This window comes from Molothrus ater, chromosome 20 (assembly GCF_012460135.2).
Source record: "Molothrus ater isolate BHLD 08-10-18 breed brown headed cowbird chromosome 20, BPBGC_Mater_1.1, whole genome shotgun sequence".
Taxonomy (NCBI): domain Eukaryota; kingdom Metazoa; phylum Chordata; class Aves; order Passeriformes; family Icteridae; genus Molothrus; species Molothrus ater.
Genome location: NC_050497.2, coordinates 2,719,023 through 2,735,283, shown reverse-complemented (window position 1 = coordinate 2,735,283; position 16,261 = coordinate 2,719,023). Strand labels below are relative to the sequence as shown.

The 16,261-nt window shown below is 52.1% G+C and overlaps 1 protein-coding gene across 3 annotated transcripts in view; it reads left to right on the top strand.

The window, feature by feature from the left end:
- The window catches only part of WHRN (whirlin), a 64,386-nt gene that overhangs the window by 38,992 nt on the left and 9,133 nt on the right, over positions 1–16,261 (top strand). For all 3 annotated transcript variants that reach the window (XM_036394058.2, XM_036394059.2, XM_036394056.2), the window contains 5 exons: positions 7,031–7,233; positions 8,547–8,583; positions 10,040–10,252; positions 11,139–11,345; positions 13,878–13,910. In XM_036394058.2, the coding sequence (XP_036249951.1) occupies positions 7,031–7,233; positions 8,547–8,583; positions 10,040–10,252; positions 11,139–11,345; positions 13,878–13,910 (693 nt within the window). The remainder of the gene's footprint in view (positions 1–7,030; positions 7,234–8,546; positions 8,584–10,039; positions 10,253–11,138; positions 11,346–13,877; positions 13,911–16,261) is intronic.

The window sequence follows — 16,261 nt, the reverse complement described above, 5'->3', positions numbered from 1 at the left end:
GTCCCCCCAGGTCCTGGCACTGTTGTTTGCACACCTGAGCCTCTGCTGGTTGATTCTGGAGATCCCCCCCTGCTGCTGTGCTCTCCAGGCAGTGATTTGTGTGTCCAGCAGGCTCGTGCTGTGCTGGATGCCAGCCTTGGTGGGATTTCAGATGCTCACAGCTGCTTCCCCTCCTGATTTGTGTATGCTACAGGCTGTAAATTCAGTGCTGCCTGGAGGTTTGGAGGTAAAAAAAGGCCTTTTAGGTCCTTCTGTTAGACATGGTGGGGTGTAGATTGCTGCTCCAGGTGGTGGTGGAAGGGATGTGATGGCACAAGGAAGCAAGAACTGGTGGATAAATGTGATTTCCAGGTAATTTGTTGCTCTCTGAAATGGAAATATTGTGGGATTGCTCAATATGGGCTCAACACAGCCTGGCTGGGTTGATGGGAAGCTGATTCTGAGGTGATGTTTAGATGAGAGAAAAGGCAGAAATCCTTCCCTGGGAGGGTGGGCAGGCCCTGGACCCCTGGCAGTGCCCAAGGCCAGGCTGGACAGGGCTGGGAGCACCCTGGGACAATGGGAGGTGTCCCTGCCATGGCAGGAATGGCTCTGGATGGGCTTTGAGGTCCCTTTTAACCCAAACCAATCTGTAATTTTGTCAGACATTTCATTTTTAGCTCCTTGTATCTATCGCACCAAATCAGAATTTCAGACTCTTCAAATAATAACAAAAATAAATAATTCATAATTAAATAATTAATAAATAAAAACCACTTCCCTTAAATTTTGATGGAAGGACAAACAAAAGCTACTGAAAGCCAGGCAAAACCAAAGAAGTTTCTCTGAGGCTCAGAAACTTTTCCCAGCTCCAGGAACAAGGACCAAGACCCTGAGATGAGGGTCCCAGAGGAGCTGCAGCCCTGCTGGTGCTGGTTCAGGTGCTGCTGTCCTGCTCCCTCAGCAGGCAGAACTGCAGCCAAAACCAGGCTGGAGCTCTGCACTCAGTCAATAACTCAATATTCATAGGCTTGCCCTTGGCCTTCTAGATGTTTATTCATTCATGAAACTTCTGACAATGTGTTCTTGGGGCATGGTTGAAAATCTGCTGCCTCCGAGGAAGTTCTGAGAGTGAAGAAGTGGGGGTTAGAGGAGGGGGGTGACTCAGCCTCGTTTGCTTTCAGCTCCTGCCCTTCCTGCCTCCTTCCTGCTGTCCCCAGTGGTGCTGGCACGAGCTGAGCTCCTGATGCTGTTCCTGGCCCTGCTGGCCCTCATTTCTTCTTTGCTCATTTTTCCTGGTGCTGTGTTTTGTCAGGATTGGGGTTCTTTTTTGTCCTTAAGCCATTTTTGTTTGCTCTGCTTGACCTTTAGATCAGAAATAGCAGATTCCAGGGAGCTCGCTCTGAGCAAACAACTCAATATTGAGTTCCCAGAACGAGGGCTGGGGTGGAAATCATGATCCATATTTATCCAGATATGAGAGGAGAGGAACAGGGAGACTGTAAATAGGAAGAGTTGAATGATTTTACCTCAGCACTGGCTGTCATAGAACAAAGAGTAATTTAGGCTGAAGATCTCCAAGATCATCGTGTCCAACCATTCCTCCAGCACTGCAAGGCCACCACTGCCCCATGTCCCCAGGTGCCACATCCACATGGCTTTAAATCCTTCAAGGGATGGGGACTTTGGAGCCCTTTCAAGCCTTTTGGTGGAGATTTTTTCTTAAATATCCCCCCTGAGCCCCCCTGGCCCAGCCTGAGGCCGCTCCCTCTGCTCCTGCCCCTGTTCCCCGGCTGTCCCCTCCTGTCAGGAGCTGTGCAGAGCCACAAGGGCCCCCCTGAGCCTCCTTTGCTCCAGGCTGAGCCCCTGCCCAGCTCCCTCAGCCTCTCCTGGGGCTCCAGACCCTTTCCCAGCTCCATTCCCTTCCCTGGACACATTTGGTGTCATCTGCAAACTCATCCCAAAGCCACCCCTTGAAAGCTGCAGTGAGCTTTGAGGTCTGAACACAGACAAATCTCCTAGAAAAAGAGAAGATGGAGTAAAAACCTTGTGGCTCCTCGGAGTTTGGGAATGAGCTGCAAAGTGACAAAGTCACTCAGGAGGTTGTGGTACCCAAGATGAGACATTTCTCCTGGTCCTTTCAGTGGTGTCACCTAGATGGGGACAGAAATCTCCTCTCCTGGGAGGCCATCAAAAACCTCCCCCCAGGAGTGCCACAATTATTGGAAAAGCAAGCAACCCCCATGGAAGGGAAGAATGATGCATCTAACTCCATTGATATCAGAAGGCTAATTAATTCTTTATTATACTGTATTATTCTATACTATATTACACTACATCTAAACTGAAACTGCACAAGTACCCAACTCCACCAAATGTGATTGTCTGCTGACAGTCCTGACAAACACACGTGGATGCAATTGGTCAAACAATCCCCAGAATGCATTCCACACGAGTTCAACAAGAGGAGCAGCAATTGAGACAAGAACTGTTTGTTCTTTCTCTGAGATTCCTCGTTATGATTCCCACAAAACATCCTTGGGAAGTTGTGCCTTGCTTTTCTCTGTGGAGAGAAATGCAGCCACACACGAGCACTGCCACCCCAGAGAGCCCCTTCCCTCCCTAGGCTCTCATCTCCCCTCTTTGGGCTGCAGTGCTTGAGGAAAGGACCCATTTTGAGCCAGCCATGGCCCCCTCATTCCCTGTCCTGTGTTGGATTTGCAGGAAAATGCCCCATTGAAGGCAGGAATGATGCATCTGACTCCATGTTCTCACAAGGCTAATTTATTATTTCATGATACTATATTATATTAAAGAATTCTATACTAAACTATACTAAAGAATAGACGAAGGATCCAGACAGAATGCTAAAAAGATAATAATGAAAACTCCTGACTCTCTCCAGAGCCCTGACACAGCTTGGCCCTGATTGGCCAAAGAGTGAAAACAACTCCCAGCAGAATGCAATGGAACAATCACCTGTGGGTGAACAATCTCCAAACACATTCCACATGAGCACAGCACAGGAGAAGCAAATGAGATGAGAATTGTTTTCCTTTTCTCTGAGGCTTCTCAGCTTCCCAGGAGAAAAACCCTGGGCGAAGGGATTTTATCAGAGAATGTGAATGGCACAGGTCTGTCCTGGACCCTTCCCACATGGATCATCTGGATCATCTGCCCTGAGCCATTTCCCTCCTGGAGAAGCTGAGCACTCCCTTCTTTACTGGGAGCCTTCATTTGGTCAATTCTAAATTGATCCATACATTTTCCTGCCCGTATCTTTAATTTCTTAAGGGCTTTTGGTAATTATTTGTGCTGCAGAGAGGTTCCTTCTACTTTAATGCTATGTCCAGTGTCATTTAGCCTCTCTGCTGGCACTTTAGTGGCATTAAACAGGACTGCTGCCAGTGCCAACCCATTTGGCATCATCCCCTTGGCCCTGTTATTCCCAGCTCACTTTGCTGTCTTTTAACCTTAACTCACATTTAAAATCTCTTGCCTGTTTTTCTGTCTGTATGATTGAATTTCTCCCAGAGCAAATTCTGATTATTTTAAAGAGAATTTTTCCGAGCAAACTCTGATTAAAGAGAATTTTTCCAAGCAAATTCTGATTATTTCTGCTGCTCAGAACCCTTGTCTGAAGCCCATCACGTTTCTCTTGACTGCACCTCCCCTTCCCCACTGTCTCCAGAAGGAGCAGGAGCCAGGGCTGTCATTGAGGTGTAATTTCCAAACTCTCTTTTTCTCATGGTGTGTCACCTTCTGCGTGTCGTGTTCAGCCCCTGCATTTCAGGCTACAATTTTCCCTGGGAAATGAGAGTAATCCACATTTTCAGAGGTGTTCAAGCATTCAGCACATCCTGGGTATCCACCCACCATTAGCTGAGCACAACTGAAAAGTAGTTCCTGAAATATCCAGGGCAATAATTTTCCTGTGTTTTATTATAACTTTTGTGTGTGTGTGTGTGTCTTATTATTATTTCTTTTATTCTGTGCCAGTTTGGAGCTGTGAATACAGCAAATCATTTCTCAGGGTCAGCTTTTGTTGTAGTCGATGGTTCTTTTGCTTCTCTGCAGATTTTTTGTTACTTTCCCACTTGACTTTGGGGGAAAACTATAATTATCTATGTTAATTAGCAAAAAATCCAGGGCCCCTCTGGTCTCCCTGATGTTACAAGAGCGTGCCAGGCTCCTCTTGGTTCACTCTTAAAAGGAGAAATTAAAGATTATTAAACCCATGTAACTGTCCTGAACCAAAAAAAACATGCAAATTTAATCCCTGCTATGGAAAACCATTAAAGATTCATAATTGCAATAAAACTGCCTAATCAAATTTGGATTTTTATTGTTTTGGTGCTGCAGTGAACTCTGTGCTCCTTGTTTGAGCAGCAAAATCCACTCCAGGGCACTCCTGATGGATCAGAAAGGCCTGGGAGATGATATTTGTGCACCTGAGTGGGGGTTTCTCTTGGCATTTCAGCCCCTGGCATAATTCCTCTCCCCTGTTACATTGGTAACTCTTGGAACCCTGGTTACTGAGAATTTCAGATTTCTGTGCTGACAGACACTGACCCCAGGAGAACACTGCATTGACCTGAGGACGTGGGGAGGCTTCCAAAATGGAATGGCAGGACTGGGATTGTGGGTGTGGAGTTGGAATAGAAGTGTGTGATATCACAGGGTGGGAAACTTAGAGTTTAAGGGTTTAAAATATAGTAATATATGTGATGCAAGATGGAGGTTTTAGAGAAGAGGCTGGTCCTTCTTCTTCACCTTCTTCTTCACTTTCTTCTCCTTCTCCTTCACCTTCTTCTCAATGGGTTTGGGTGGTTTTGTGTAATTGGATAAAAAAGCCCACATTGCAGGCCATGAGTGGTTGGTTATTGAGTTAAAAGTAAAAATAATTTAGGGGTCATTTCTTAATTGGACAGTTTATCCTTAAAAGGCCTTGTAGAGAGAGAGATGGGGCTCCATTTTTAGTTTGTTACAGTGAAGTGCTGTAGAACTCAGGGTTTGTGAGACTGTGACATGGATAAGAACTGATAAACATCTGAGTCTCAACAAGAAATATCATCTTGTGCTTTAATCCTGACCCTGGCAGAAAAGAAGCAAAGAATCCACAGGTAGCCAGCAATTTTCTGACAGTGGATTTAAAGCTGACAGAGCTCAAAGGGAAACTGAGATATTTGTGGAGCCCCATGGTTGGGGTCATTTTTGTTATTTGCTTTCCCCTGGGATCCCTCCCTTCACACTTCTGGGATGTTTTAGGTCACTTCCAACACAAACCATGGAACTTTATGGTGAAGAATGAGGCAAATCCACTCAGGGTCCCTGGATGGAGCTGAACATGGAGCTGAGCTCTCTGCTTCTGGACTCAATGATCCTAAAGGCCTTTTTCAACCCAAATGACTCCATGATGCTCCTGCTGCAGGTCCTTTTTCCTCTCAACACCACTCTGAGCATCCTCCCTGAGCCTCCTCTGTCCTTTGAGCAGAGGGAAGGGCAAACAGGAGCCCTTCCCTGGCTTCTCATTATTGCCAGCATTATTTTGTATAGCTCCTTCCAGCCCCCCACATGATCTCCTCTCTAAATTTAACAGGCCTAATCTCTTCCATCTGTCCTTTCACAGGCACCTTCATCTGCCACTGATCATTTGTTTCACTTCTCTGCAACTTTTCTCTCCCTGTGTCTCCTTGCTGGCCAGGCAAGGAGAAAATCCATGCTGTGTTTTGGTAGAGCTGAGCTGAGGCCTGTGGTTAAGCAAAGATAGGAAAGGGCAGTTTCAAAAATGTGGTTTATCAGGAATAGGATGAATTGTGATACAGGAGTGAGGAGGAGCAGCCCTGGATGCCCTGGGAGCACAGAGGAAGAGGACCTGGGATGAAGGGTGAAACACCAGATGGGTGCTGTGTCTCAAACAAGGCCAGGCTGTCAGGGCAGCTCCTGATTCCAGCAAAGGCCTTGTCCAAAGAATGAAATCTCTTAGGGGAGGAAACAGCAGAGGAGAGATGGAATGCAGCTGTGCCAGATGCTGCAGTTTGTGATGGAGGCTGTGGTGAGCCCCTCCCTGCTGCATGCAGAGATCTGAGGGCTGGGGCCTCCACAGATGGTTCCTGACATCCCAGAGCAGCAGCAGGGACTGGGCTGGAGGCCTTGATGTTCTTTGGGGTTGGTCTGGTTGGTGGAGGAGACTGGGCAGATCAGTCTGAGCTGGGATCCTCAACAGGACCCTCCAGCCTCACTGGCTGCCAGCTTGAGGGATGATCTGTGGTATTTTCAGGGTTCCCCATGGCAGGAAGGAAATGATGAATCTGACTCCATGTTCTTAGAAGGCTAATTTATTATTTTAAAGTCTATATTATAGTAAGAATGCTATACTAAACTATACTAAAGAATAGAGGAAGGATCCAGACAGAAGGCTTAACAAGATAATAATGAAAACTCCTGACTCTCTCCAGAGCCCTGACACAGCTTGGCCCTGATTGGCCAAAGAGTGAAAACAACTCCCAGCAGAATCCAATGGAACAATCACCTGTGGGTGAACAATCTCCAAACACATTCCACATGAGCACAACACAGGAGAAGCAAATGAGATGAGAATTGTTTTCCTTTTCTTTGAGGCTTAGCTTCCCAGGAGAAAAACCCTGGGTGAAGGGATTTTTCCAGAGAATGTGAACTCCTTCCAGAGTCCTGACACTGCCTGACTGTGATTGGTCATTAAGTCAAAACAATTCACATGTTGGATAAACAATCTCCAACCACATTCCAAAGCAGCAAAACACAGGAGAAGCAGATGAGATAATATTGTTTTCCTTTTTCTCTGAGGCTTCTCAGCTTCCCAGGAGAGAACTCCTGGGCAAAGAGGATTTTTCAGAAAATATGACTGTGACAATGATCTCCATCCAGAGCATTGTCCCTGGTCTCTCCAGCTGCTGCATCCCACTTTGGAGCTGGCCTAGACTGGGCAGCACCACCCTGCTGGGACAGGAAAGTTATTCCCAACAGGAGAGCTCCAGGGACTTGCCAGGCTCAGTCCATCCTCATTCCACAGGTGGGAGACCAGATCCTGGAGGTGAATGGCCGGAGCTTCCTGAGCATCCCCCACGACGAGGCCGTGAAGCTGCTCAAGTCCTCGCGGCACCTGATGATGACGGTGAAGGACATCGGGCGCCTGCCCCACGCCCGCACCACCGTGGATGAGACCCGCTGGATCAGCAGCTCCCAGCTCGGGGAGACCCTGCTCAGCTCTGCAGGGTAAGGGCCTGGGGGGCTGAGTGGGATTGAACAGACAGGTGTCTGCTAAGGAGGGCAGGAACCTCCCCTGAAATGGAAAATGTAAACCCTCTTCCTTCAAATTATTATAATTTTGAAATTAAGATGTTCTCGGGCAAAGATATGGGAATAGGAATAACAGTTCTTTACTAGGAAAATTAAAAATACAAATGCAATAGCACAAACAACAACAAAACACCACTGCCAGAGTCAGAGCAGTCCCTGCCCCCTGTGTGTCAGGGGGTGGCACAGCCCCATCCCATGGGGGCTCAGCCCTCCTGCAGTGCCAGCTGTGGTTCTGCTGGAGCAGGGATCCTGCACAAGGGGGGAGTTTTCCTCTGCAGCTCCAGGGCTGCTGGAGATGGGCCTGGGCTCCCTCTGGCCATGCAGGGCAGCAGAAGCTGCTCCTCTGGCAATGCACTGGGCAAAGGCTGCTGTGCTGTGCCAGGCTCACATTGGATCCAGGTAGGAATGCTTGGCTCCTCCCCTGGGTGCAGCATCTCCCCATGGGATGATGGAATTGGATCAGCCCTGCAGGGACACTCAGTGGCCATGGACAGCAGAGATCTCCTGCAGGGAGGATTGGCTGGGGGAGAGATCAAGAAAAAACTGCCCCATGGACAGCAGAGAACTGCCCCAGCTCTGGCAGATAGGAATTGAATACACAGCCCCATTTCCAATCTAAGACCAGGGCTTTTTGGGGGGTCTGTCAGCTCAGAGACCCTGGGAGGATGGGGACCCCCAGGCTGTCCATGGAGCTCCCATTCTGGGGTCTGCTCCCGTGTCAGGGAAGCATCTCTGGCCTGTTGGGTGCAGCAGGTGTGGACAAGGTTGTGCTGTCTGATGTCACCACTGAGTCAGGAACAGGAATGAAGGTGACACAATTCCATGCATTTTCAGAAGGCATAAAAGCTCCTTTATTACAAAACTTCACATTTTTATAAGCAACATCATTCACCCACAACCTGACTGGTTCTAATAACACCTGTCACCCATTTGGTTAATTAGGAGCAACACCATCTTTCCATAAATATCACGTAGAACACGTTCCACATGTTCACAAACACCAGCTGCAGAGACTTAACATAAGAATTGTTTTAATTCTTTTCTCTGAGCTTCCCACAGCTTTTCCCTGAACAATGGCTGACATAGTTATCTGTTTCACTCTCTGACCAACTTGTCACGTCCACAGTCCCTTCCCCTTGTCCCTGCCAGAAGCTTGTGGCTCTCCAGAGAGGAGAGCAGGTGCCAGGTGCCAGGCACTCAGGGCTAACTGATCTTCTCCCTCCTCGCAGGGCAGTGGGTGACCATGCCATGGACGTGGCAGCCAGGGTAAGACACTCCTGATCCTTGGGAAATTATCACTGCTATTGTGGTTTATTTCCATGGGAGGGAGGGCCATTCTTACAGCAGGGATGCTGGTTTGGGATTTTAATGGGCTTTTCTCGTCCCCATGCTGTGTTCTACAGTGACACAGTGGTGTCCCCTCTCCTGTGCCACTTCTGGAGGACACATCTGGTGCCCTCCAGCCTTCATGGGCAAGGGGCAATGATCACCCATGGACAAGGACTGTGGGGACCCCTCCACCCTGCAGAGGTGACCATGACTGGCCTCATGGGGGCTGTCTGTGGGCCTTGGGAGCTGCAGGGCTCTGTCCCAGCCCTCCCCAGCTCACCAGGCACAGGGACTCACCCCGTGCTGTGCCTGCAGCTCTGTGCCAGCATCTCCTCGACACCTCCTTGCAAAGCACATTGCTTTTAAATGGAAATTAAGCAGGGAGGTTTCACAGGTGGCTCTCACTGATAACAGCTTTGTACTCTTTGCTGGCAAAACATGTTCCCCAGCCTCAACTCCTCTCTGTCTCTGGGATAGTCAGGGTCTTGTCTGGTTCCAAATCCCTGTGCCAGCTCTGCCTGGGAGGAAACACTAAGGACCTCCCCTCAGAAATCCCTCTCAAAGGGAAAAACTCTTTCATCTGCAGCCAGGCTTGTCTCTCCCTGGGGCTCCTTTGGTTGCCAGTGGCTCTTTCTCCACTAGGGTCTGCTTCAAGCTGGCAGTGGGGGCAAATGTGCCTTTTCCACAGGATGGGGAGCTGGCCTGTCTTCTGTGGCCCCAGTTTCCCCAGTTCTGGCAGGGAGGAACAGGAGCACAGCCTGGGATTAAATCACTGCCTGGTGGGGAGACAGGATCTCCACTTGCTGAAAAGGGATGGGAAACTCAACTGGTGCTGCATGAACTGAGGGAATCAGAGCAGCACAGAATGTCCTGAGCTGGGAGGGACTGAAGGGATCCCCCAGCCCAGCCCCTGTCCCTGCCCAGCCCCCCCAGCAACCCCAGCCTGGGCATCCCTGGCAGCGCTGCCCAAAGGCTCCTGGAGCTCTGGCAGCCTCGGGGCCGTGCCCATTCCCTGGGGAGCCTGGGCAGTGCCAGCACCCTCTGGGGGAAGAACCTTGCCCTGAGCTCAGCCTGAGCTGCCCTGGCCCAGCCCCAGCCGTGCCCTGGCTCCTGTCCCTGGCCCAGAGAGCAAAGCTCAGCTCCTCTGATCTTGGCTCTGGACTTTCCCAAACAAGTGGTGACACTGAAAGGCTGATGGGGGGTACCTGGGGGTACCTTCCTCCTGTCCTCCCCAAAATCCTCCTTGCAGTCTGGCTCCCAGCTGCCCTGCAGGCAGTGCTGGCAGGGAGGGCTGGTGGCAGAGCCCAGAGCAGGGGCCCTGCTTGGCCCAGCTGGCTCAGCAGAGCTCTGCCCTCCTTGCCACTGCCCCAAGGCTGTCCCCTGTGCCCTGCAGCCCGTGTTCTACCGGGGCCTGGCCGGCTCGCAGGTGACCCTGAGCACCATGGTGAACCAGAGCCGGGTGATGCTGGAGGAGCAGGCCCGGCACCTGCTCAACGAACAGGAGAGGGCCACCATGGGCTACTACCTGGACGAGTACAAGGAGGGCAACATCTCCGTGGATGCTCTGGTCATGGCCCTCTTTGAGCTGCTCAACACACACGCCAAGGTGAGGCCCTCCCCAGGGCAGGGACAGCTGCTGGGGGCTGGTGGGCTGAGCAGAGTCACTGCCCTGCTGTGGGCATTGTCACCATGTGGGCCTGTGCCTCCAAGGTGATCTGCTCTGGGAAAAGGGGAGGGTATGGCAGATAAATCCACATTATCGTGTGTGATAGTGTTCACAGGGGTCCCAGGATGAGGGAAGGGACGAGGATCTGACTCCATGTTTCAGAAGGCTGATTTATTATTTTATCATATATATTATACTAAAGCTATACTAAAAAGAATAGAAGAAAGGATTTCATCAGAAGGCCAGCTAAGAATAGAATAATAAAGAATGATGACATTTGTGGCTCAGACAGAGAGTCCAAGCCAGCTGACTGTGATTGGCCATTAATTAGAAACAACCACATGAGACCAATCCCAGATGCACCTGTTGCATTCCACAGCAGCAGATAACCATTGTTTGCATTTTGTTCCTGAGGCCTCTCAGCTTCTCAGGAGGAAAAATCCTAAGGAAAGGATTTTTCATAAAAGATGTCTGTGACAATCGTGGAACCAGCACAGAATTCCACCCTGGTCTGGCTTGGAAGGGACCATAAAAATCCCCTCGTTCCATGCCTGCCATGGCAGGGACACCTTCCACTGTCCCAGGCTGCTCCAAGCCCTGGCCTTGGGCACTGCCAGGGATGCAGGGGCAGCCACAGCTGCTCTGGGCACCCTGTGGGGATGCAGGCTGCTGTTCAGTGGCAGAGGAGCTTCTGGTAACGTTTAGGGCCAAACCTCCTCCATCACCTGCCATTGCCACTGCTGACCATGGTGGGAGGGAGACCCCCAGCTCCCCAGGAATGTGACTGTGCTCCAACCTGGCTGTGGCTCTGTGTGTGCCTGGCCAGTTCTCGCTGCTCTCCGAGGTGAGGGGGGTGATCTCCCCACAAGACCTGGACCGCTTTGACAACCTGGTGCTCAAGAGGGAGATCGAGTCCATGAAGGCCCGGCAGCCCGCGGGGCCCAGCCCCGACTCCTACTCCATGATGTCCTACAGCGACACCGTCTCGTCCTCCAGCAGCCACTTCACTGCCACCACCGTCAGCTCGGCCAGGGTAGGTCCCTCCTGCCCCATCCCTTCCTTCCAGCAGCTCCTCCTGGCAGTGCCACAGCAAGCTGCTCTCCCTGAGCGCTGCAAGGCCATTTCACCCCACAGGGAGCCCTTCCAGCTTCCCCCATGGGTTCCCCAAGGCTGTTATTTTTCTGTGCACTCTGGGTGGTTTGTAGGTGATGCCATGAGGTTCTGGGTGCCTCTGTGCCCCTGACACTGAGGTGCTGCTGTGCCCTGCTTGAGGGCTGCGTGTCCCTTTGATGCCCTGTGCAGGCTGGCCTAGAGCAGAGGCTGGACAGAGCTAAAGAATAAAGCAGGGATTTATTGAAAGGATCTTCTCCATGGATCCACCTTGGGCAGCACAAGAGCCCAGCCAGGGCTGCACCCAAGATGAACCAAAATGGTCCCAAAATGCACAACCAGGCACGGGGTCTCTCCCTTGGATCAGTTCTGCTCCATTTGCATCTTGCAGTTCATTGTCCCATTCCAGCTTTAGCCCCTGCAGTCCCACCCTGCTTGTTTTTCTCTCTCCAGCCCACGGTGTTTGTGCTCTTGGGCTGAGATTTGGGTCATTTGTCCTTGGTGCCCAGCTGGAGCAGGAATTGTTTTGTCTCCCTGCTCTGTGCACAGAGCTCACCATGCCCTGATGTGAAGCCCAGACCCACCCACTAAAGCAGCACAGAATGTGAAAAATAGAAAAGCTGAAACCTGAGGCATCACCTTCATCCCAGTGAGGGACAGAGCCTGCCTTGCTCCCAGAAATCCACTGGAGCTGCATCCCCACAGGAATCCCAGCCCTGCCTGCTGCTGTTCACCAGCTCCTAAATCACCTCTTAAGGATGCTGGCTGCCTGCTCCCCATCCCAGTGGGAGCCACAGTGGCTGGGCAGCTGCATCCCATTGCCACCCACTCTCAGCACTCAGCAGCAGCAGCACTCCCACGTCTCTGCCAGGCCCCTGTCGCACGCACTGTCTAATTAAGTTACTGTAATCACCTCAGACTGTGCAGGCACACAGCCCCCAAACTAATTTCCTCGCCATAAAATGCCTTTCATGATAAATGCATTAGTAACCTTGGAAATTAAACCCTTCATGGAGAGAAGGGGGAACAATGGGCTCTGTGCTCAGCGAGCAAAGCAGCCCACGGTGGTGGGTACGGCTGGGGAGGGTCCACCCAGCACAGCCCATGGGGGAGAGGGGAGGGGGCTTTCCTGGGGCTCTGCCTGCCTGTGAGAGGCCTCAGAGAGTGTCAGAGCATCAGAGCTGTGCTTTTATCCTGTTAAATCCACAAGTGCCCACAGGAAAGCCACCTGCTCAGGTCAGGAGGGATTTCAGTGAGATCCTTTCTGGATCTGCATAAACAAAGTGAGTTTTGCTCTGCTCTCCAAGGAGCTGCTGGGAAAATTCTTCTGAGGGCTGGCACAGGTCTGCCAGGGTTGTGTGCTGAGTGTAACACCCTGCTCTCATGCTGTGCCCATGCCTGGGGCTGTGCCACGTGCTCCAGGTGTGCCTGGTGCTGCACAACCCGTGCCAAACGCGCCTGCCTGGGCCAGTGTGTGACCAAGGGCCCAGCCCCACCTGGCACAGGAGCCCAGAGCTCAGGGAGGGACACCAGGGTGCTGCTGTGGCACAGGGAAGGGAGTGGGCACTACTGCTCTAAGAGCTTCCTTCAAGAGCACGTGTCCCCTGTGCCCTCCCTGGCCGTGTGGCAGCTGTCCCCAGGGGTGGGAGAGCACACCCTGCTCCATGGAGTGGAGATGATCCACCCAGGGGGATGGGAATGCTGCCACTGAGCATGGCTGTGCCCACTTGCTGGAGCAGCTGCCAAGCAAAGAGCACCAGCTCGTGGTGGATGGGTGCTTGGATAGCAGGAGAGATGTGGGCAGGGCTCCCAAAGTGATCCCTCAGCCCCTGCTGCTGTTCCCTCCCCAGCACCCTGGCAGGAGGGGCTCCCTCCACCCTCCAGCCCTCCCTGGCTGCAGCTGGGGCTGGGTTCTGGGTGTGGGTTCTGGGGCGGGGTTCTGGGGCTGGGTTCTGTGAGTTCTGGGGGTGAGTTCTGGGCTGGGTTCTGTGTGTGAGTTCCGTGTGTGGGTTCTGTGTGTGAGTTCCGTGTGTGGGTTCTGGGGCTGGGTTCTGGGCTGGGTTCTGTGTGTGGGTTCTGAGGCTGGGTTCTGGGCTGGGTTCTGTGTGTGGGTTCTGAGGCTGGGTTCTGAGTGTGAGTTCTGTGTGTGAGTTCTGTGTGTGGGTTCTGAGGCTGGGTTCTGGGCAGGGTTCTGTGTGTGGGTTCTGGGGCTGGGTTCTGGGCTGGGTTCTGTGAGTTCTGGGCTGGGTTCTGTGTGTGGGTTCTGTGTGTGGGTTCTGGGGTGGGTTCTGTGTGTGGGTTCTAGGGCTGGGTTCTGGGGCTGGGGTGGGTTTGGGGACAGGGGCAGTGCCGTGCCAGGGTTTGCTCAGCTCTCTCCTTCGTTCTGCACCCTCCCTGATGGCACATTTTCCCTTTTGTGCTTGTTTTCCTCTGCTCTCCCCCTGGCGCACCCCAGGAGCGGCTCCTGTGGCTCATAGACCTGATGGAGGTAGGGCTGCAGTGCCTGGGGCAGGGGAGGGATGGATGGGCTGCCCCGGGGTGTGGCAGCTCCTGCAGGGCCACCTGGTGTCACCCAGCCCTGCTGCTCCTCCGTGCCTCTGCAGCTGGGGGTTTTGGTTTTCCTCTCCATCACCTCCTAGCACAGCTGCTGCCAGCCAGAGGTGCCTTCTCCTCCCAGGGCTGGAGGGAGGTGGTGCTTCCAGAGGTGCTGCCTTGCTCCAGCTGCTTCCAGAGGTGAATCAGCTCCAGATCTCTGGGATATCCCATGTCGAGCATTCCCACGTGCTGGGAACGCTCCTATCAGAGGATGAGGATAAGGACAGAGTGAAACCACATGTGGAGGTCATTTTGCATGCTTAGAGCCCCTAAAATCTGCAGCAGGGGCTTGTGGCTCCTCCATCCCTGTTGCTGCATTCCAGAGTGGGAGATGGAAGGGAAGAGAGGAGGGAAGCTGGGTTTATCCCAGTTCTTCAAAGCTGCCACCCTGCAGGACTCAGGCTGAGGAGCTCAGCAAAGCTCTCGTTAGCAGGAACTGGAAATTAGGGGACAGGTTTGGAGCTGAGAGGTTAATTAAAGGTTGGGCTGTGTTCCCCAGGGAGGTGGCAATTTCTCCACTCTTTAATCTGCAAATGAAAAGTGTCTGCCTGTTTGAAAGATGCTCTGCAGCTCCATCATGCCTGCTGGGCACTCTTTTTAGGATAAGAAGGACAAACATTTCCCAGCTGCCCTGAGGAGGGGCTGGAAGGGCCTCACCTGGCCCCAGTTACCCTGAGGAACTGGGAAATAGATGGGGAAGAGGAGCAGGAGGGAGCAGCCTTCTCAACACTCATTTTTCAGGGCAGTGGTTTCTGTGAGTCTTTCAAGGGAAATCCAGGAAGGCACAGCCTCGAAACAGCCAGTTCCTGAAAGCAAATGTGCTTAAAAGTCATCATGGTTTATGGCCCAGAGCAATCACTGTTTAATTGCTTTGGCCCCCTGAAGGAGTGAGGAGAAGCAAATCTCCTGCAGGCAGAGGTGCCCTGAGGAGCAGCAGCAGCATCAGAGTCCCTGGCTGGGGGGGACAGAGCTGGCAGTGGCACTGGGGAGCACAGGGACAGTGCTGTGCCCACCCAGAGCCTGGGACAGACTGGTCCTTGCTGCGAGCCCAGAGCTGGGACAGGGCCTGAGGTGGGCACAGGGCTGGGGGAGATGGCCCTGGCAGGTTTTAGGGGGCATCGAGCAGATTATTCCCATTTTAATAGTGACACAGCTGGGACAGTTTGGCTGCTGCCTGTCAAATTCCCCAGAGCAGCTGTGGCTGCCCTGGGTCCCTGGCAGTGCCCAAGGCTGTGGCCGTGTTCACAGGGGTCTGAGGATGAGGGAAGAGATGAGGATCTGACTCCATGTTTCAGAAGGCTGATTTATTATTTTATCATATATATTACATTAAAACTATACTAAAAGAATAGAAGAAAGGATTTCATCAGAAGGCTACCTAAGAATAGAAAAAAAGAAAAAATGATAACAAAGGCTTGTGGCTTGGACAGAGAGTCTGAGCCAGCTGGGCTGTGATTGGCCATTAATTAGAAACAACCCCATGAGGCCAATCCCAGATGCACCTGTTGCATTCCACAGCAGCAGATAACCATTGGCTACATTTTGTTCCTGAGGCCTCTCAGCTTCTCAGGAGGAAAAGTCCCAAGGAAAGGATTTTCCATAAAAGATGTCTGTGACACAAGGCCAGGGCAGGGCTGGGAGCAGCCTGGGACAGTGGGAGGTGTCCCTGCCATAGCAGGGGTGGCACTGGATGATCTTTAAAGTCCTTTCCAACCCAAATTCTTCTGTCATTCTCTTAAAATCCCCTGCCCTTATGTTGGAATAATGGAGGATGGAACCACCCCATGGCACAGGAAGGTTTCCCAAGCCAGTCCTTTATCTGTCACTCCCTGAACAAGCTATTTCCTTGTGTTCTCATTCTCCAGGGCTCCTTCAGAAGCCACAGGGAAAAAAGCACTTTACATCAATGTTTTTGCTGCTCCTCTAATGGTCTTAATTGCCTCCCGTGTCTATTTTGGGACTCGAACATCTCCCAGGCACAGCAGCAGCCTCCAGCAGCTGGGGGAGATGCAGAAGCACCAGAGTTTCAGCTAATCAGCTGTTTACCCTGCAATAAATAGCAGGCACTTAAACACAAACTGTGCCCTGCCCCATCCAAACAGCCCTGCCAGCCTGACAGGAGCTGAGCTCAGCCTCCCTGAGCTGCAGATACTGAGGGAGAGGGGGCTGAGGCTGGGTTTGCCACCAGGGGAGCTGGGGATGGTCCCCCCTGGCAGAGGATTCCCAGCTCTGCTCTGTCCCCAC